The sequence below is a fragment of the Amblyomma maculatum genome, chromosome 11, assembly GCF_055883805.1.
Source record: "Amblyomma maculatum isolate TAMU_Amacu chromosome 11, ASM5588380v1, whole genome shotgun sequence".
Taxonomy (NCBI): Eukaryota; Metazoa; Arthropoda; class Arachnida; order Ixodida; family Ixodidae; genus Amblyomma; species Amblyomma maculatum.
Window position 1 is genome coordinate 57,992,944 of NC_139354.1, and position 20,959 is coordinate 58,013,902.

General features: G+C 43.8%; 1 protein-coding gene and 1 long non-coding RNA gene across 5 annotated transcripts; both read right to left on the reverse strand.

Annotated features, from left to right (window-relative positions):
* Positions 1 to 452: 452 nt before the first annotated feature.
* LOC146173865 (short-chain dehydrogenase/reductase family 9C member 7-like) lies at positions 453 to 8,018 on the reverse strand. Its single transcript, XM_084585288.1, has 5 exons — positions 7,805 to 8,018; positions 4,805 to 5,011; positions 3,244 to 3,426; positions 2,591 to 2,723; positions 453 to 789 (listed from the first exon to the last, which is right to left on the reverse strand). The coding sequence occupies exons 1-5, from the start codon at positions 8,016 to 8,018 to the stop codon at positions 453 to 455; spliced, it is 1,074 nt and encodes a 357-aa protein (XP_084441414.1).
* Positions 8,019 to 9,932: 1,914 nt separating this feature from the next.
* LOC146173866 (uncharacterized) lies at positions 9,933 to 19,318 on the reverse strand. Of its 4 annotated transcripts, none has more exons than XR_014702308.1 (5): positions 18,972 to 19,111; positions 16,962 to 17,098; positions 12,205 to 12,362; positions 11,149 to 11,289; positions 9,933 to 10,293 (listed from the first exon to the last, which is right to left on the reverse strand). It is a non-coding gene; the product is annotated as an uncharacterized LOC146173866 (long non-coding RNA). The 4 variants fall into 4 exon arrangements; XR_014702310.1 differs by lacking the exon at positions 9,933 to 10,293 and adding an exon at positions 10,491 to 10,923 and having other exon boundaries at positions 18,972 to 19,312; XR_014702309.1 differs by lacking the exon at positions 9,933 to 10,293 and having other exon boundaries at positions 11,008 to 11,289; positions 16,962 to 17,095; positions 18,972 to 19,318.
* Positions 19,319 to 20,959: the final 1,641 nt, after the last annotated feature.

Sequence of the window (20,959 nt, forward strand, 5' to 3'; positions counted from 1 at the left end):
CTGCGGGGAATTACCGCAGTGCACATTTTCTCATATCACCATCTTAACTCTGGCGCAACATATAACGCAGATACGTGCACCCCTCGCCTTTGAGTTTCAGGCGATACACAATGCATTTGCTTCCCTTCCACTGATACCATATCTGATATTGTTCATATTTACACTCACTCAAAGCCGACCAGATTCAACTTCATCTAACTTTCTCCTTCCCTCTTCCTTTTTTACAACGCCTAATGAAAACGTCACGAATAAAAAGATAGCGCGGGTTCGATGAGCTGTCGATAATGATGTGGATGTTTCACAGCCTTAGTAACAAATGTCCATTTATGTCACATTGAGGAAAACCTAATTTAGAAAGCTTGGAGAAATTAGTTCGGTGTCGTAAATGTAGTGGGACTTAGCACTGACGTTTCTGCGTTCGAAAGAGGGCCTGTTTTAGATATTGCTATAAACTACGTTCTTTTAAATAGCAGAGAAATCCTTCGAATTGCGTAAATGGCTTCGTCAGCCATCTCTATCGGTGCGATGTCATGCAGCCATTGAAGAAGACAGTCTCGAAGTCCGCCGGGTCGGTAGCACGCTCGAGGTAGTCGTTCACGGATGGCTAACTTCATGGCATCCACGGCTTCTTGTGGCCGTTCGCTCATGACAAGCGAGTGTAGAACGTCCGCAATATGTTTGCAGCGAGAAACGGAGTTTCCATTGATTGCGTTGCGCACTTTTTCCGGGAGTAGCTGCAGGTCACGGTCGAACTCCTCTTCCAACGTGGCATGGTCCGCGATACGCGTCCTGCAATGGGATGGTTTATCGGTAGAGATATCGGAGAGAAAGAAGAAATAATCAGTGGGAGGTTCAGGCGTGCGATATCTTAGCTTGCTGTTTCGGCAAATTATTAGAAATGCACAACGAACTTTAAGCCGAACCTAAAGAGGGACCTGGCGCTCAGGATGATGTCAAATATGAATCCAGGACCTACATGAAATCCTTCGAACAAAAGCCAGCATGAAACCACGCCTATCCTTAAATGCCCTCACTAGTGGTCAGTGACAGAGACGTGCTACAAATCGTCCATTAAATGATTGTATCCGATTAGCCCGTTCCTAATATCAAAATTATGGAGAGGTCTTACAGCTGAACTACTTGAGAAAAGACGTACAAATGCTTGGCCACGTGGCCAATGACCGTAAAGGTTGAAAAAGACAAAACACTGCAAGCATACACACAAAAATACGACGAGAAGACGAAAGATGCCTGCCCGTCATCTCCTCGTCTTTTTTGTGCGTACATGTAGCACCATTTCTTTTTCAAACTGAAATGCGCATAATCAACAAGCCCACCAACAAATGTTATTGAAGATTAACGAAAGCTTCATGCCACCACGCATTAGGTGAGAATGAAGGCAAATCTGCTGCTAGTGTCGAAGAACGGGTAACATGAAAACAGGAGCTGATAAACGCACCGGCAGAGGCTGCTTTGGGATCCTGAGTGGGCTCTGCAGCTAAATAAAGGAAAGCAATTAATGACGAAGTCGCCTCAAAGTCCGATAGCAGCCTGGATCTAATATTGCAGCATATTTGCCTAGAATTACCCATGAAATGCTTCGTAATGGTGACGCAGCACATTCTGGGATGGGCTTCAGTAAGTACTAGCTGAGTACTTGAAATGGGCGCAACGCCTCAGTTCGTAATTTTATCTGTCAATGCTGTTGTGGTCACGTAGGGAAGGCGCCAAAGATGCGCACGTTCTCGAGTCAGAGACGTTGTAAGAATAGCATTTCATTTTTGCTATCAAGAAGTGGCTCCGTAGAGCTCGCGAAAGGTCCATGCTTTCATTGTAAGGCTTCGTTCATTTCGAAAGTTGAGAAAACCTGGCGCTCTGGCTGTGGTAGAAACGTTACTCCATGGATAACCCTTAGGGAGTCCCTTATGATGCCACTGTCTCTATCTGCACCGTAGCCACATGCTCAGGGTCTCGTTGGCCACTGCCATCAGGCTGGTACTCTCGAGCAACATTCACTGGCCATTTTGTTGTGGGCTAGACGGGGAAGCTTTCAAAGAAGAGGAGGAAGGAAGGGGTATGGGTTGGGGGAGGGGGGTGACACTTGGAGATGCTTGGCGGGGCCAAATATGATGGTACAGTGTGGACTGATGTTGGCATTCTCCGGCATTTGGCTAGGAAGCGGGTAAGATAGAATTATTGTTTATCTAGTCTCGATAATCATGCGTATGAAATGGATCAGCTTTGGTTTTGGTCAGTTTCGTGTGCGGTGGTAGTAGTGCGCTACGGTTGATGTATTTCGCGTCTTCCTGTGATTCTTCCTCCGATTCTTCCTTCCCTGATTCCATCCACAGGTCCGGGAAAGTTGCTCGGGAGAGCGGGTGCGAGCTCACTTGGTCGGGTGAGGAGGCGTGAATTGGGGTCCTAATTATTTTCAGCATGAAACGTATTTAGGAGTGTGTAGGTTATAGTGCAAGAAGACTTTCTAAAGCCAGAGCGTTTTTTTAGAGCTACTGCTATTGCTGCTGTACAGCGATGGATTTTAACCAAACATATTTATCATTGTTTTAACATCGAATGATTGAGAACAAACCTGTAGCCAGATGGCTCAACTGTACAAACGTCGACGCCCCTATTGAAGTATTGGCGACGCAGACCGTCGGCTAGTGAGGTGCAGGCAACCTTGGACATGCAGTAGGTGAGGCACTCGGGCATTGTAATGCGACCTGCGTAGAAGACGAGTGGACGTACTTGACTGACGTGATATGCTGGTCTGCATATAGGCCACAGTAAATCGGAAAGTTTTCAGCAGAGAAACAGAGCTAGGAACCAAAATGGACTAAGTGAAAGGCCGCGACACGGCAAGCGGCGATGTTGCCATAACCGTGAAGAAGAAAAGATGGTTAACTTGTTTGAAGTACGCACAAATCCATAACACAGTAGCAAACGTAATCCCTAGCAAGGGCATAATTTGCATGTCTCCAAAGACTATATTTCAATGCGATGGCGTTAAAAAGACCCATTAACCAACAAAATTAGGTGGCGGCGTCACGAGTGAAAATTTCCGGCATGACTCTGGCAGGCCGGAAAGAAAGGGCTTAAAACCAAAGGCCAGAGTCTTTGAACGTTTGTCAAATGCTGCACGTAACTAAGCGCTAGCTTCAGTTAAGTAGGCAGCATGTCCACGCTGAACGCAGTGTTGCTATAGACCCATCATGGAAGACTGTTATGAAAGCAAGAGCATACCCATCTGACTGGTAATGAGAACGAGCCTGCCGCGAGCCTTCTTCACCAACGGCAAGAAAGTGGTGCAGACCGAGAGGGTACCAAATGTGTTGACGTCGAAGACAGAGCGAATGCGGCTCATGGGCTGCCACTCGATGTAGCCCATAGTGCCAACTCCAGCGTTGGCCACCACCGCCCAGAGCTCTGCGTTTTGAAAGAAAATGAGACGAATGTAAGAGGACCGTTTCATTATGTGTGTCGCTGTAACTGTCTCGATTCTCTGTGAACATCTAAACTTTCTGATATGGCATGAACTGCACCTTGTGTTGAATTTGTATGGTTGGGCACAGCCGAGCGACATACATTGCAAATCGCCAAATGTAGGAGTAAATGAAATGCGAGGGAAGTAGGCTGAAAATTGTCCCGCGGATGGTAGATGCCATGGAGCTTCTAGTGAGGGTAAGAGAAGGAGGGAACGAAGCAGAAAGAGTAGTCGAAACATCCTTGTGAAGTGTTTCAGATAGTTCTGACCAGATGAGATTTTTAACGCTCACTGACATCGCTAAGTCACCGGTGTCTCTGCACGTCACCTTCATCGAAATGCTACGACTACCCCTGGAACAAGTGACATTGGCTGCAGCTTCTGGAATGCTGCAATATTGCAAACAAACGTTGGTTTTTCATGTTTAGCAAATTGATGACTTAAAGAAACCTCACGAACATTTTCAAGCACTTACGTCTGCTTTTGACATGTATGATCGACCAGTGACGACATTCTACAAGCACAAGCTAAAGATCTTAGTAGATTTTGAAAGAAGTACTATTATCACCTCTGAGAGCCTTGATAGGTTTAATGACATGTTATATGCTAGGATATATTACTGAAAAGCAGACCCTGCAATTTGGAAACTTTTAACAAAATCTGTACATTACCTTATGAATATAGACGCTCACAGTAGGCTGCACCGGATGTGACCAGTAGACCTATTTTGTTGTTCAGCAATGCAGTCTACCTAGTCACGTACCTTACTAGGCAAAATATTTTCTGCAGCTTTAAATTGTTATTTATGAAATGTTCGCTGACTTAAGCGGTTTGTGCCTTGCCGCAGTAGAAAGACTCAGGGGATGTTCAAACTAATCTTAGAGCACTAACTAAACGCGGACTGCCACGTAGATTACCGCGCTTTGATAAAAAGGAGCGTAATTAAGATGGAAATAGAGATTTCATAATCTGAAAAATATTTAAAAATAAATGCATCGCTGCGCTTTTCGCCGCTCTCGCGAGTAAACAGCGATGCCTTGAAGCTCAACTTTAACGTGTGTCTTTGACGCTATGCTAAACAGGCATAAATCTGGTATTGCAATCACGGAGGTCTTTTCGGTTTCAGTGCGGACATTTTGTATTTTGCTGGCGGGGAAAGGAGGTGTATTGAGAAATTGAAGTTTATAAGTAAAAAAAGAAAACCTACATTTGTGCCGAGTAAACATAATCGCACACTCAAACATCTGAACTGATGTATTTCATTCTGTGTTCTTTTCTAAAATTGTCCACACTTGCCTTCACGGTTCCCAATTCACTTACGTTTATCGCCAATGGTATCCTCCACGGTTTGTAGTGCTCGGTCGAGCTCCTCTTCTTTAGTCACGTCCATCTGTATTACAAGAATGTTCTCGCATTTTCTGAGGAGTTTCGGGCCCTCCCCTTCTGCGTTCAAGCATCCGGCGTACACGAAGAAGCCTTCTTCCGCCAGCTGTGTGGCCAGCTTGAGTCCAAAACCGGTGTCGCAACCTGGGTAAGAAGAGCAGAAGTATTTCACAAATAACAAATAACATCTGCAGAGGATAAGCAGATGTATCCTAGGATGCAATAGCGCGATAGCGTGGAAGCCCACATTCATCGAAAATCTGTCGTTGACGTTGGGAGCGAAAAATTAAAAGCATGATGCTTGTGGGAGGGAGGTAGTTGGCCATTGAGTGGACGTAGGGCTGCTCGACGCTACGTTTCGCAGCAGCTGCCGATTCGGGCCTCAAGTGGCAGGGTGATAGTAGCATTCACGTTACCACCCGACCACGAAGCCACGTTCATACAGATTGGTTAAAGCGGGGCTTTGTATGGTGGCTCGTAGCCTACCCTGTCGAGTCATGTCATTAAAGGCGGACCTTAAGTACTCCCTATAATTTGTTTTTTTTTTTGCTTCATCTTGTTTTGCCGCTCTTTCGATAGGTCAGACGTAAAGAGTTATAAAACAATCTGGCTGTGAGCCATTTGTACTGCCACTGAAATGGACTCTTTCGTTCCAGAACATACAACAGGCAATTTAAAAAATTTCCAAATCAAGGTTGGCGTCGCGCTGATGTTAGAGACTCCTGGAATGAACTTTGTTTTCATGGAAAAGGATTACTGCACAGGGACACTTTTAGGGAAGCTTCTGTTTGTAATGTTTGCATCGCAGACCGCAGTGATATTGAGCTTGCTGGCCAGTTTCGAATCCTTGTCCACATATTTTTTGATAATAGGTCGTTTATGCTAACGCGTCATATCTTTTCAACTATTTTACCAGCCAGATTTTATTTTGTAAGCATGACTCCGCGGCAGAATGTGCCCGCTGCCGGCGTTCTTCGTAACATCAACAGAGTTCAGAGCTGCTCTGTTGTGTTGACGGTCATTTAAACCACCTGCGTAGCAACGCTCAATGACCTTTGAGCAAATAGTCTGTTAGTTCGAGGGCCTTCTAAAAGCCGGCTTGATAGGGGTGTCAGCCACGGTGCCGGTACGAGCGCAGAGGCACATAAACTTTACACTGAAACCCAACGCTCTGAACCCAGTTGCTGAACACTAGGACAACGGTGAGTAATTCGCGCCACTGTTTAGGTCGCTGAAATATCATTTAAAACAAAGATAGGCGGCCTGTTAGTACTTCATAACAGGGTTTGAGGAAGCCGTTTGCCTTTGCTCCGTTTGCGGCGGTGTTACCTACGTCATTCAGGGCCGTATTTAAGAACGATGGTTCGAAACTTACAAGGTTTAAAGAAGAATTCGCGCCAGCACGCTTATAATCTGCCTCGCTTTGTCTTTGTATAGGCGATCGTCAATTGCGTAAATAGCGTGATTAAGCAAACACAACTAAAATATTGCTAAAAGTGTCGGTATGTCATTCAAAGCAATTCTCGCTTGAGCCGATGACGTAGCCTTATGCAAGGGTGGCATTAGCTCTTTGTAATCTGCAATCATCAGGGCAACCAAAAACGGCTTTTTCACTTTTACCAGCAGGTTACAGTGACATGTGTAATTCATTCAGACTTTCCGTTATTTTGCCGTGAAACGCAACAATTAAAAAATTCACACATATCTTCTCAAGACTTCCACATTTTATTTATTTATGAGCTTTCGCACTTCTGATGAAACTGATAACTACTACTTTAGCAAATCAAGGAAAGGACAAAGAAGCAGGCGTAAGTTACAATCTGTAATTGTTAAGTGACAAGCGGCCCCTTTTAGCGAAGCCCTCAAAGCTTGTCCATGAGAAGTAGACATCAGCGCTATCTCGATTGATCCGGCCTCCAGAAACTCACCAACCGCTGCCCAGGTCAACGAGTACCAAGCCCGATTCACTAGCAAAGCGAATCTCACAAGGCTTCGTTACCACCCGCGGAGGCACCATACAACCAATACCCCCCCCCCCCCCCCCCCAACCATTATCTCTCTCTCTTTGTCAGCACGAGATATATGCAATCTTAATTTATTATTTACAAAGCGTGCCATCTTCACAGTTGAATTTAAAATTCTTTGCACTACTGCGCGCCTTTTTCTTCCCATGTATATGATGCGCTAACGAAATAATGCATTCTGCTGGTAGTTAGCGCTCGTGTGTGGTTCTTCTAACATCGCGTTCAGTGTTTTTCTCCGCTGTCTTCAGTAGTAATGTGCTATTGATAACTTAACATCCCCCTCTCTTAACACTGTGATGGCCCGCCTAGATCTGTCGATGAGATCACTAGCTGTAGCCAATAGGGTGAAATTGCTCTTTCCTGATTGTGTACAAAAACACAATGCCTGCCTGATTGTAAACAAAAATGTGATCAAATGATCTTTGACCGATGCTGTTGCTGAGGTTTTGGGTCCACTTGAAATTTGCGACATGAGGTAAGACTTCAGAAAAGTGAATCTAAAATAGTTAAATGCAGTGAAAGGATCGCAAAGAGGAAAACGGTACGACACGAACAATGCCATGTACTCATCTTGAGTTTTGTCGTTTTGTGCGCGACGCATAATGCATATGCACAGATAAGACTCATTTGCTATATACATGGCCCAGTCTGTGCTGCTAGAACCCTTGATACTTGATGTCTAGTCATTCTGAGATGGCAGCGAACGCGATGCGAAAAAAAAATCTATACAGAAGTGCTCATGATTAAAAGGTTCATGCCACACAAAATACAAGTTCTCGTTTTCTTTCACGGCCAGAAGCGAGTGCTTAGAGCACAATTAAAATGTGATCGAACTGAAAACTGCACAGAAGACTTATTGTTCACGCTTACAATCCCGTTTCACGGAAAAGCACCGCACAGATATCTGTCTCACCAGTTACGAGGACACATTTCCCACCAGCTTCGACGAGTCCATTGAAGAGGGCTCTGCTAGAATGCCAAAGCAACCAGTACCCACAGAACACTGAAAGCAGGAGTAATCCAAGCCAGGCCGCTATGTCCAGAAGCAACGGTGTTTGGCAAGCAAGTATCAATAACAACACAGACGCAAGAGGAGTCAATCGAGATACTGTAAGAATGGGTTCCATGGTGGGTGCTGCAAGACGCTCTAAACAGCTCGTGCGGAAGCCACTTTGAGAATGAAGTGTGTGCGGGAAACCATGTAAGGATTCGTTTGTTACGTGTTTGAAAAACAAAACAAAAAAGAACAGGCGATTCGGAATTGCACCATTGCAGTAAGTGACAATGGCCAAGTAGAAACACAGAAAAAAAAATTGCGGTGCAATACAAATGTCTCGCGCATGTGGTGGTCTTTTCCGTCGCTATCATTTCCGATTCATTGTTTCACATCAGTGAGTTCGGCTCGTCGGCAGAGCAAAACGTAGGTGCACCTCCCGGGTAGAACAAAAGGAAAGAGGTGGGAAAAACAGCTAGAGGCGATCACTGGGCCGAGACTATAGAGCAGTCCGGAAATATTTATGAAGAGGAAGAGCAGAAATGTTATTAATGAGAAAACAAAAGGAATAAGGTCTCACCCTGTTGAAGGCACGGCGTCCCCAATTTGCCTTTCGACATCAAGCAGTTAACAAAAAAAAAAAAATAGCGCTTGTACGCCATTAACTCGCGTTGATTTTATTGCCAGGGTCTCATCAGGTGCGCGCTTATAAGCTGACAACAATCAAAGCGAAGAAGATATAAAGTGCATGTTTTATTGTCCTTGCAGTGTCACAGAGCGACAATTTTTTTGTCATATTTCGCCCTTCTTTTTATTGATGAACATAATATATTTTCAGCTCAACTGACTACCTATAGGCAGCCTCTTATGAAGTTTGCTATGTCGATCGCCGCGCCTTAACACACATCCTAGCGAGAAGAGCAAATAATTTGAGGCGCTTTCAGGGCGTTGTCACGTTGTCTGTATGAGCTTACAGGGATCAGATTACAGGCTCTCTTGAAGCTTCGCATCCATGGCGTGCGTCAGAAAACTGGGCTACATTGAGAGCGCCTGCTCAAGGACGTTATCTGTCATAAGCCTATCTATAATGGTGCTGACTATGATCGGTCTTTTATCGTGAACCAAGCGGCTAACAGCAGCATTTTTGAAGCCCGCTGCGAGACAATACAGGTTTCCTATTGACCTCTAGTTTACCTATCTGCTTTGAAAATTTGAGTTATACTTATGATTTTGTTAAATTCATATATTCCGTCAGCGGTGCGCACGAATGATTCTTGCCTACGCTTACGTTGACCGTTGCGAGCTCGACTGCGGTACGGATGGATGGATGGATGGATGGATGGAATATAGGAGCGTCCCCTTTGAAACGGGGTGGTAGCAGTAGTTATTATTCTCCTTTTTCTCCATATATCTTAATTATTGATTTAGAATGGTTAACTAAACCATAATTCTATTTATTAAATTTTGTTCCTACATTACTAACATTATGTCACTTCTTTGCTTTTAAGCCACCAATCTTCCAGTCGTTTTTTGCTAGTTTCCACCGCCGGTTTATTCACCCGGTCACTGGTATCTCTAACCCCAGAGCTTCAGGAACAGTGATTGCGCCTGCATCAACTTCCGGATGGATACCATTAAATCCGAATGTAATATGGTCAATTGTTTCACTGGAGTTTCCACATACAGCACATGTGTCATCTCCATTGTTAAATTTCTTTTTGTAGCTGCGTGTTCTAAGGCACCCTGATCTAGCTTCGAAAAGTAGGGCACTGCCTCTTGAGTTATCAAAGAAATCTTCCTTCCTGATCTGCATTTTCCACTTACGGTATAATTCCACACTCTGTTTCTTTTCCATCGAAATTATCCAATTTTTACCTTCTGCGTTTTTCACCTGTTGCTTAATGCTCTTTCCCTTACAAAAATGTCTATGATCACTTTATGCAATGTCTTTAGACAATATGATCATAGAAGCTATCGACCATCAAAAGAAAGTCTTTAGAACACGTATGATCTACCTTCCGACAATTGGCCACCGTGATTGAATAGAATGTATTTACATAGAACGTATTTATACCTCCTATGATTAGCCTATTGATAGCGTACATGGACACTGTAACGACTGTGTTCCAATAATTGGCCACCGTTATTTTAAAGAATCGTGTTCATACAAAGTATTAATACCTTGTGTTATGCTAACTATATTTCAAGTGTCCAATAATAACGTGTATTTTACTCACTATTCACATGCATGTAATATTTCGTGAAAAGTGAGAGTGGCGAAAGAAACAGATGCAAATTCATACCTTCTTTTATTGCACAAACCCTTGACACAGAAACACTTCGTTTCCGACGGCAACGACATTGTGTGTTTGATGTACCGGCCATATCAAAATTTATCATGGTGTCACCTAGAAAAGAAATATACATGCTCAAAATTTTTCTGCCAATTTCGCACACTTTGTGCTAGCATCACACACATCTCTCTTTCACTCCTTTGTTTCCTGGGCCCCTATTAAGATAAACTAATGTCGAATGATATAGAGGATCAAAAGGAATACAACTAAACACAGCAATAGTGTCTATCTCCTGAGGGTGAGGGCATCTCTCTTCACTCAGATGCCTGTTTTTCCTCAAAATATGCTAACTGGTTTCCAACCACTTTCTGTACAAACTAGTACCTGCAAAACACCCTCAGGAGATAGAGACTATTGCTGTGTTTAGTTGTATTCCTTTTGATCCTCTATATCATTCGACATTAGTTTATCACAATAGGGGCCCAGGAAACAAAGGAGTGAAATTTACACGCCAGTATGCTTGGTCATCAGATACTCTCTCCTCTGCCATTTGCTGCATCAAGCAAATACACATGTTGAGCGGCAACATATCAGTATGTATACATACATTTTGGTGCATGCTACCAGCAAGTGATGCCACTATGCCTGTTTGCTCCCATTTTTCCTGAGTGATGGCTATGTTTGCCATAGCAGATGACACACACACATAAGTAATTACTGAAGGAGACCAGCTACACCAAGCACCTAGGGGATACAAGAGCGATAATAGGGAATGATGAAGTATATTATAGTTAGCCTACAATATGCAGTCACACATACTTTTTGCCACATATGCAGGTAACAAGTCTCAACAGTGTATTCCCAGAGAGTAAGAAAATAAGAAAGTGCCACTCATGCCCATCTTTTCCTTTCAAGAGCTTGTCACCAAGGTAAAATCTTTATCACATATGAAAGCAAAATTTAGAATACCTTTCTTTTATAAGAAGTCCACATGGATGCTGCTACGTCCCACTGCTACTTGTCCAGGAAGTCAGGTTGCCTTGTTACTTGTCGGCACAGACCACGGCAACAGGGTGTCTCCAGATATGGTCGAATGAAGCAACAAGAGGACTGCATGTACATATGAGAACACTAGTCAGAACAGCAGGAAGAAAGATTTTTTTAATAATAAAGGAAAAGTCAAATGCACAAGTAAAAGAAACATAGGAGGAGTATTTCATATGGTTGCTGAGTGACAGCATGAAAAGCCCGGAATTGAAAACGCAATGCTCCACTGAGGAAAATTACATTATCATAAAATACATAAATACATAATAATCTAGGTAATCTCAGTAATAGTGGCAAGTCTTATGTAGGCACTATCTTTTGGAGATACGTGGAAAGACAAGTCATATGGGGCTGTAAAAAATGACTGGTTTGGTTTATGTGGTTTAACATCCCAAAGCAACCCAGGCTACGAGAGATGCTGTAGGGGAGGACTTCAGAGCGTTTGACGAGCTGGGGCTCTTTAACGTGCACTGACATCGCACAGGACATGAATGCCTTTTTGCTTCAATTTTGAGCTTACTGCTGAACTGGTCGTACTTAAAATAGGTTGGCGATACTTTTATTTAAATTTAGACAAGGTCCTTTTGAGGATACAAGACTTGCATGTGTCCCAGACACATTCAGGGAGACACGTTGGCCCTGTACAAAGGCTTAAAACGTGGAGAGCTTGTCTCATTAAAACCCACCCGGCCCCGCATAATCACTTTTTGGTACCTAATATTGCCTGCTTTGGCTCGTCAATAGTAGGCTACCGACAATAGGAGCAAAATTATTTCATCCTTAAAAAATCATGCAGCTTACTGCTGGAATATGCAGTCACACATAATTTTTGCTACATATGCAGTTAACAAGTCGTAATAGTGTATTCCCGAGAGTAAGAAATTAAGAAAGTGCCATAAATGTCCATCCTTTCCTTCAAGAGCTTGTCACCAAGGTAAAATTTTGATCACATATAAAAGTCAAATATAGGAGAAATACCTGTCTTTTATAAGAAATCCACATGGATGCTGAAGAAACCATGCAGCTACATCCCACTGCTACTTGTCCCGGAAGTCAGGTTGCCTAGTTTTTACTTGTCGGCACAGAACACGGCAACAGGGAGTCTCCAGATATGGCTCAATGAAGCATCAAGAGGACTGCATATGCATACGAAAACACTAGTCAGAACAGCAGGAAGAAAGTTATTTCGAATAATAAAAGGAAAAGTCAAATGCACAAGTAACAGAAACAAACAAGGAATACTTCATATGTTGCTGAGTAACAGCATAAAAAGAGAAGCACCGAATTAGAAATACAATGCTCCACAGAGGCAAACTACAGTAAAATGCTTGTGCACAAAATTCTCTTCTAGAGTGGAAGATTCAGTGATATATGCAAGGGGTTATGTTTATCTATTGTGCATGCATACGGTACTATAGGAATACAACAAGGTTGACGACTGGGCACGTTGGTATGGGTTCATACTGCCTCAGCCAAAAGACGAGGCACAGCAAAGAGGAGGACAGGACAAGGCTGGACTATCAACTGAATGTTATTGATAAGAAGAAAACAACGAAGACTTCTTCCGAAAAGCTCGCGCACAACCCAACCGGTGGAATGGCAGAAAATTGGGAAGAAGATGAAGAAGAAAATTCAAAGCCAATTCCAAGTCAAGGTCTAACTAACGACTTTTCTAATAGATGAAGTTCCTTACAATGAAGGCTAACAGACGCCTTAGCCACACACTTGTCCTCGGCTTTAGCAATGTAAAATGCTTCAACGAACTCTCTGCAGAGTTGATTACATTCCTGTAAACTACACCCGTATTATTGAAGTCAGGCGCACAAAGGGATGGGTCATGCTCCGACTTACACTCTCGAGATTGCACATGTAGCGCAAGATTAGAACTCGCCTTCCCTCCCAGAGAATTGAAGTGCTCCGTCAGGCGCACATTTAGACATCTGCCTGTCTGCCCATAGTAGCACCGGCCACAATTCAGCGGAACGTGGTAGACCACATTCTTTCTGCAGGTGGTGAACTTTTTCTTATGTGACACTGCACAACGAAAACTATCACGAGGTACACTGTCGAGCCCCTTTCTAACTCTAGCGCACAAGGCTCCTATCTTGTTTCTCGCTGTAAATACAACAGGCAGACACGCAGATGTCTAAATGTGCACCTGACGGAGCACTCCAATTCTCTGGGAGGGAAGGCGAGTTCTAATCTTGCGCTACATGTGCAATCCCGAGAGTGTAAGTCGGAGCATGACCCGTCCCTTAGTGCACCTGACTTCAATAATACGGGTGTAGTTTACAGCAATGGTAATCAACTCTGCAGAGTTGGTTGAAGCATTTTACATTGCTAAAGCCGAGGACAAGTGTGTGGCTAAGGCGTCGGTTAGCCTTCATTGTAAGGAATTTTATCTATTAGAAAAGTCGTTAGTTAGGCCTTGACTTGGAATTGGCTTTGAATTTTCTTCTTCCCAATTTCCTGCCATTCCACCGGTTAGGTTGTGCGCGAGCTTTTCGGAAGGAGTCTTCGTTGTTTTCTTCTTATCAATAACATACAGTTGATAGTCCAGCCTTGTCCTGTCCTCTTTGCTGTGTCTCATCTTTTGGCTGGTGCAGTATGAACTATAGGAATACATTGCTGTCTGGGAAGTCAACCTCCACATCACCAGGTATCAAACTATCTCAGAGGTTTCTGAAAGATTTCTAAGCAATGACAGGAAGATCTTTCACTATCAAACACAGTTGCAAATAACACTAAAATCTAATGAGTCCATGTATGTTTCTCTTAAAAATGTGCGGACGAAGGAAATGTAGTTGCTGCTCCTTTTATTTATTTACTTGTAACTAATACTGCATCATTTCCAGCTATAGCATGCGTGAACACAATGCAAACAATAGAGGTGAGCAAGCTTATCTAAAGATTTAGAATGACTTTTTGTAATAAAATGAACAGAAATCATTTAACTAGCCATGTACAGGAGACAATGCATGTACTAAAGCAGAGCTGCACAGATTTAAGAGCCTTAAAAGCTCTAGCAAAACACCCTTCTTGTCACATTTGCTTTTTCACAAACACTACAGGCTGGCCGAGAGCTAGCTTAGGTACAATACCTCTAATTATCGCATTCAAACTGATCACTTTTTCAAATACATTGATAAACACAGGTACACAAGGCTGAGCTTTCAAAACATCATCCGTTGGACAAAACCCTCATTATACTCTTGGATAGGTCTGATAATAAAGATCAGCATGGCGAACAGCCATTCGGCGCTTCCATGCACTATGCAAGCTTAATAGCCCTATCATATCTTACAGAACACTGTTGTAATTTTCTACACCTGAGAACCAAATTCCATGGGGGTTTAAAGGGACACCTTTGAGCAAAGTTCACTGTAGGATATCGCCCCCCAAAAACCCAATCAACAATAACACATGTTCGACAGCCTCTGGCTTTCTGCACAAAATACAGTTCACACCCCATGGCAGAAAGATCTCTCTCTGCCATCTATGTTTATCCAGGCAGAACCCAAACATGCAATTTAAAAAGATTTTTAGCAGGTTGTAAAGGCATTTGTTTTACATGAGAATGCATTATTATTTGATAAACACAAAAGGGCCGCCACACTGATACTTCCCTTCGTCTTGCAGCCCACCCCTTCTGTAACAAGCCCCCTCATGTTTGCAGAACTCAAAAACACACAAAACAAACAGAAAATGTCCTCCAACAGATAAATATCAACATATTACTTTTTTTATTGCTAGTAACTATTTGGCTCTAGGGTTAACGATGCATTTATTTAGGTTGTGAATAAAATGAGTTCGGAAGTTAATTGCAAATCTTGGTGACTAGCAAGAAAGTAAATATTTGTGTATATGTTGCTTTGAGCAAAGCAAATGTTCTCATTTAGTCACAGAAAAACAGAATACCACTTGAACGAACGTCACTTCGACGATGTATTCAGTTGTACGAACTTTATTAAATCCCCCCCCTGAAGCTCTATTGAACACTATGCAAACGCACTTCATTTTAACAAACTTCAGTTATTGCTCATTTCAGTTCAACGAACATTTTACGCGGTGCTATCCTGTGTCTTCAAAGTCATACTGAGCGCTTAAAAAAGTACAGTCTGCACTCTTTGTAGCATATTTTTATGTTAAGAACCACTCTTCATTATCGCGTGAAGAAAAGTGGCCGTTATTTAGCTTTAAAGTGAATTGGCTGCCTAAACTAGCTTGTAACCAGATGAATCCATAGCTGTCTGCACGCTTAATTAGCTGTACAGTCATAGCCAGTCAAAGCCAGATCTTCAGCCCTACCAAGCCCTTTAGCTCCAAGAATTGCAAATGTGTGCATTTTGGTTAACCATGATCTGCTTGGAGAAAATGAAAGCCCTGTCTCCTCAGCAGGCCGTTGTGATAGGCAAGATTCTCAGGAGCTTGCACAGTAATCGAGTTCAAAACCACTGTAGTCCTTTCAAAAGTGCTGCAAAAGGTTACGCATTCTTCACTTGCAAATCAGCCCAGTGACAAATAAATGGGCTCAGATAAGATTTGAACCTAAAAATCTGTGACAGAGTTTCTCTTCTTGGGCTCCAAGATTACCTCGGAAGGAGACTGTAGCCATGAAATTAGGAGACGCCTGCTTCTGGGAAAGAGAGCAATGGTTAGCCTTGACCGCCTAGTAAAGAGCAGAGACATTAGTCTGCCAACCAAGATCTCGTATAACTCGTGCTATGGTCTTTCCATTTGTGATGTATGGATGCGAGAGTTGGACTGTGAAAAAGGCTGACCGGCGAAGAATTGACGCGTTTGAATTGTGGTGCTGGCGAAGACTCTTGAGAGTTCCTTGGACTGCCAGAAGATCAAATCAGTCGATATTGTCGACCATAAACCCTGACTGCTCATTGGAGGGTCAAATTCTAAAGTTAAAGCTCAGCTACTTTGGTCATCTGATGAGAAGAGAGGAGTTGCTGGAGAAAGATTTGATGTTGGGAAAGGTTGAGGGTCGCTGGAGAAGGGGTAGGCAGCAAACGCGATGGTTAGATGGTATCCTCGAGGCACTGCAGATGAAGTTATGTGATGTTAGGAAGATAGTGAGAGACCGGAAAGCGTGGCGTGACATGGTCCATAGGGTCACGAAGAGTCGGACACGACTGAACTGAATATTTCTTGAAGCTAATGGAAACAATCTTCCACGCATTTATTTCAGTCCAATGAAATTTCATTTCAACAAACTTTTTCCTAAGGTCCCTTGAACTTTGTTCAAGTGAAACATCACTGTATGTGTACATATGCTGAGGCAGTCTAAATAAACAGTAACTGAATGTCAGCATGAACATGCACACATATGCACAGTGCAGTCAGCTATATTATGACACCATGTTTGTCACTGAGCTATTAAAACACAGGTTTACTCAATTTTGCCTCAACTAGAAATAGTAGGTACTATTGCAATAAAACAGCTAAGTATATCTCCTGTTTTAAAGCTCTGAAGAGGCCATGAAAACTTTTCTTTAGTGCAGACTATGAGCAAGATTCACCAACATGTCAGTCGCGCTAAAAACACAGCAAGAATGATTTAACAACACCGAGCTGGTTTCAAGCTTTGCTTTAATGAAGCCTGTTACACATCCGCCCTTTATACTCTCAAAAGAAAACAATAAATGCAAAGCATGAACCAGTAAAAATTATACAGTTATAAAGCAAACACATGAATGCAAAAAACATGAGCATGTGATACCTACCAATTCAATGTCTCCTTTACAGGAAGGATGCTTTAGGGCAGGGCACCCATGGCTGATAGAATAAACTGCCTCAACAGATTCATGACGCTGTCTGCTTCATATTCGGGCAGCACTCCCTCGATGGCAGATGAAATCTGCTGCAAAAGCAGTGTGACAATACAATTGCATCAGCTGGACTGCAAGCATTATTGCCAAACAAGCCGTAAATGCAGTAAAAGAAAGACTTCATTAAATCCATGCTTCTCAAAACCCATAACATACCATTACTTTCCCTACACTCCTAAAGAAAAGCTGTCTCAGAAAATGAATTCCTAGCAGCTCTAGGTCACATGCCATAAGTTACCAAAAAACTCGATCCTATCATCTGTTTCAATTCTGACCCTTGTCAGCAATGTCAAACATTAATAAACGAAGAACTTCCATAGTTGAAATTCACTTTTCAAAATATGCTGTTTCTCTGTGAAGTTTAAAGGTTCTTAGAAATTAAACAAAACAGAAGACTAAGTTTGAAAGCTCTAGTTGCTTAATTCACAGCCAATTGTTAGCTTGACCCACATAACTTGCCACGCCTCCGTTAAAAAAAAAAAAGAAAAAGAACACTGGGCCTGTACTAAAATAATACGTACTGACCTACTAAGGATATAAATATAACTATTACTGCGTTGAAGTCTGCGAATTGTTATAAATAAAATTATATATCACCCCCCCCCCCCCCCCCCCCCACACACACAATCTGTGCTTACTCTAAAGGAAAGCTTAAAAACCTAATTTTACGCGGAAAGTCGTTGCTTATGGACTGTTCCAATAAAGCGGTAACCGCATGAGGCGACAACCCCTAGCGATCCGTCGCAACGCCTGTCGTTGTCGCTGGTGCATACCGCACGGAGCGACGGCGCTCAGCGACAGAAGCGCGTTTTCAGCGTTGCTCTGTTACCGCCGCCTCGTCATTCGGTCAAGGGGAATGCAATCACGCTATATCCCATTTTCAACACTAAACAGCATGAAGTACGATAAAACACTGATGAAATTTCTTGTAACGCATCGTATTTTAAAGGGTCACAGGGCAGCGGTGCGTTACTATACACTGCGATGCCGACTTGCATTGCAAGCAGCGACTTTCTCCTGCTCCTTTCGGAAATTAACAATATCAAGCCACGCTAACCTTTTTCTTTCTTTTATTACCCTTCCAAGCTTTTACTGAATTATCTCGATGCACTCATATATATACACGGATCAGACGAAGTGAGCGCGTGAAGGCACCAGGTTCTTCGCCCAAACCGGACTAGGAAAACTAACTTTACACGCAATAAAAAGAAAGCCAGAACGGAAGTTGAGCACCCTAAAGCCCTCTGCGATTGGCTGCCTCGCGAGCTGCTTCCGGGCGACACGCGAAATTTTCTAAAAACCCAGAAACCGAGCGACGGCGACGAGCGGCAATGCTTTGGCGGCCCTCAGCCCGTCGCGCGACGGCGTCGCGCGGCATGTCGCCGCGTCATGCGATTAGCGCTTTAACCTCGAATTACCGGCTCCATGTGCAAATAGCTCAACGAAGAAACGCTATAAATAAAACAGATAGGTAGCGAGCGATCGCACACATCTGATGGAATTTAAAAATGACAGGTTTTATACGTCTACATAGCTTTTACGCAGTACAAGGCCTCTCTCAATATTTGAAATTTGACGGTTATGGCTGCGAGGCCAAGCGGTTGTTTACCTTTGAAGAATTAGTAATAACTCCGCAAAAAAAACGCCTTAAAGATCTGAACTATGTTGCAAAATGATCGGAAAGAGGCCGCGGACAATCGAGGATCACTTTTTAAAACCTAACTAGGTGATAAAAACGCTAAACAATGAAAAATATTCCTAGAGCATTGGGCGTGCAGTATGCAGCAAAGTAAAAAATGGGTAAACGCTTGTAATGTAAAAACTGCTCACTTCTGAAACACAAAATTTTCAGTGAGTATGCGCAAAACGTTTATAAGAAAGGAATGAAAAAGTTTGTCAACTTACATTGAAGATTTCTGGCAGAAAGAACTATTTTCCACGCTCGACGTCGCCACACAGCCAAACGCCGCCTCTCAGTCGTGCGCAATCACGTGACACATGAAGCTGCATCACGTGTTTTGTGGAGTTCGCTTTCTTTCTTTCTTTCTTTCTTTTTTTTTCCAGTCGCGCTGCCACGCCGCGCTGCTCCATCACGTGTCTTGTGGAGTTCGCTTTCTTTTTTTTTTTTTTTTCCCAGTCGCGCTGTCGCGCCGCGCTGCTCAGACGAAAGGCGGGATTAGTGGAACGCCGAGCGAGCGTCAGTTCTGTGCGTTCGCTATCTTGTGCGTTCGTTCTTTTTCTTCCGGTGGTTTTGTGGGGTGGCTGGTATTCGAGGCGACGCAGAGACTCGGAGTGGCGAGCCCACTTCAGCGATCGTGTGTTTGCTTCCTTCATTGTAATGAAAACGTGAGTTCTTACCGTATGCGGAGCCGCACATATTGAGTGCCTGCGCATGAGTTATTTGCACGCACGCGCGCTCACACACATGCAGCTTTGCAGAGGCGAAAAAGAAATAGCTCTCAAGACTGAGAGCATCATACATTTGTGCTAAATAAACACTAAAAACTGATTGCTGATTTCGTTACTGTTACTCGGAGACAACTTTGCTCTGTGAATATTTTGTGAAACTTTAAACCCATCTTTCTTGCTGTATTGATGACATCACTGCGGTAATACCGTGAAATTGCGCTGTTATTCGGTGAACACATATCTGTTTTCCTTTTCTTTCCTTTTTTTTTGCTTTTGCTGCTGTTCATCTCTGTAATGTCTGCAATGTTTATGCCTGTGTTTATGCCTGTAATGTGTTCCATGTAAACTAGCTTCCTGTTGGGCTGTCACCTGCTGATGTTTGCGAGGGTCCTCGGCACTCTTAAGCAGTGTGCAACTGCTTTCTCGCTGAGGTGCCCCCTCCCTCCCCCCGTCCTCTGGATTTGAAAACAAAAAATTGATTATTGATTGATTGATTGATTGATTGATTGATTGATTGAAGGGCGCGTAAATGAAGCCGTCACAGGTTTGATACCGCGCGCTGTCTACGTTGGCTAGCCTGCCCGCTTCTCCTTTCATACCTCCCGCACTTCTAGGGAAAAAAAAAGAATGCGTGCGTGCGTGCGCACTGCTGTGTGCTTTGCTCGCAGGGCGGCTAGACGCCCCCCCTCCTCCAGCTCGAAGCCGCGCTCTGATGGCCAAGCGCCTCCTTGCATCCTTCCCGCGCATTGGATTTGAAGGACAGCTTCCAGCCAACCTCTCGAGAGGGTGGTTGCAACTAGAACTAGCATAACGTTCCCAATGGATCACAGCGGAAGGATGAATATGTTCAGCTACAGCTGGTCGATATTCCGTGGTTCGGGTCAAGTGCGTGTTAATTGTGCCGTAAGGGCGCTTAATTGATTTACAGAGGTCGGTGCCGCGGACCGCAGGTTGCGCGCTGATGTAGTTCACGAGGCTGCATGAACGCTATGCGAAGGCTGCGAGCGAATATGCGTGTTTCTGCTGGCGCATTCTGTGCCGTTGTGTGTGTTAGTTCGCCGCCCCCCCCCCTCCCCAGCCGCCGCGCCTTCTCTTCCCCCCCCCCCTCTTCCCTTACCATTAGCGCGCTTCCTTACCCTACCCTTGCCCTAAGCTCGCACCTCACCCAGACACCACCTCCACCAAAAACATAAACAAAAGTAGAACCTGTAGAGCGCTCGCTCGATTGACGCACATGTCCAAAGGCTGCTGGGTGGTGTCGGATAACCTCCGCGAGCGAAACATACGATGCGCGCGGTCAGGAACAGATGGGCTAAGATATGGCCGCTGCCTTGACGGGAGCGGCGGCGCAGAAGTGAATAAGAGAATAAAACAATCGCTAACATACTGAGCGCGGCGAGAGAAAATGGCGGAGGGCGCCGATTTGTTTTCATAAGTGGTGGACAGGAGCGTATGCTATGCACAGCGGGGTGGCTCGGACGCGT

Bases quoted from the DNA above. Each gene is read 5' to 3' on its own strand.
- LOC146173865 (XM_084585288.1), bottom strand. From the start codon at position 8,018: ATGGAACCCATTCTTACAGTATCTCGATTGACTCCTCTTGCGTCTGTG. The intron at 2,724-3,243 runs GTATGCTCTTGC...TCTTCTACGCAG, and splicing joins TCTCATTACCAGTCAGATGG to GTCGCATTACAATGCCCGAG. The intron at 790-2,590 runs GTTTGTTCTCAA...ATCCCATTGCAG, and splicing joins GTTGAGCCATCTGGCTACAG to GACGCGTATCGCGGACCATG.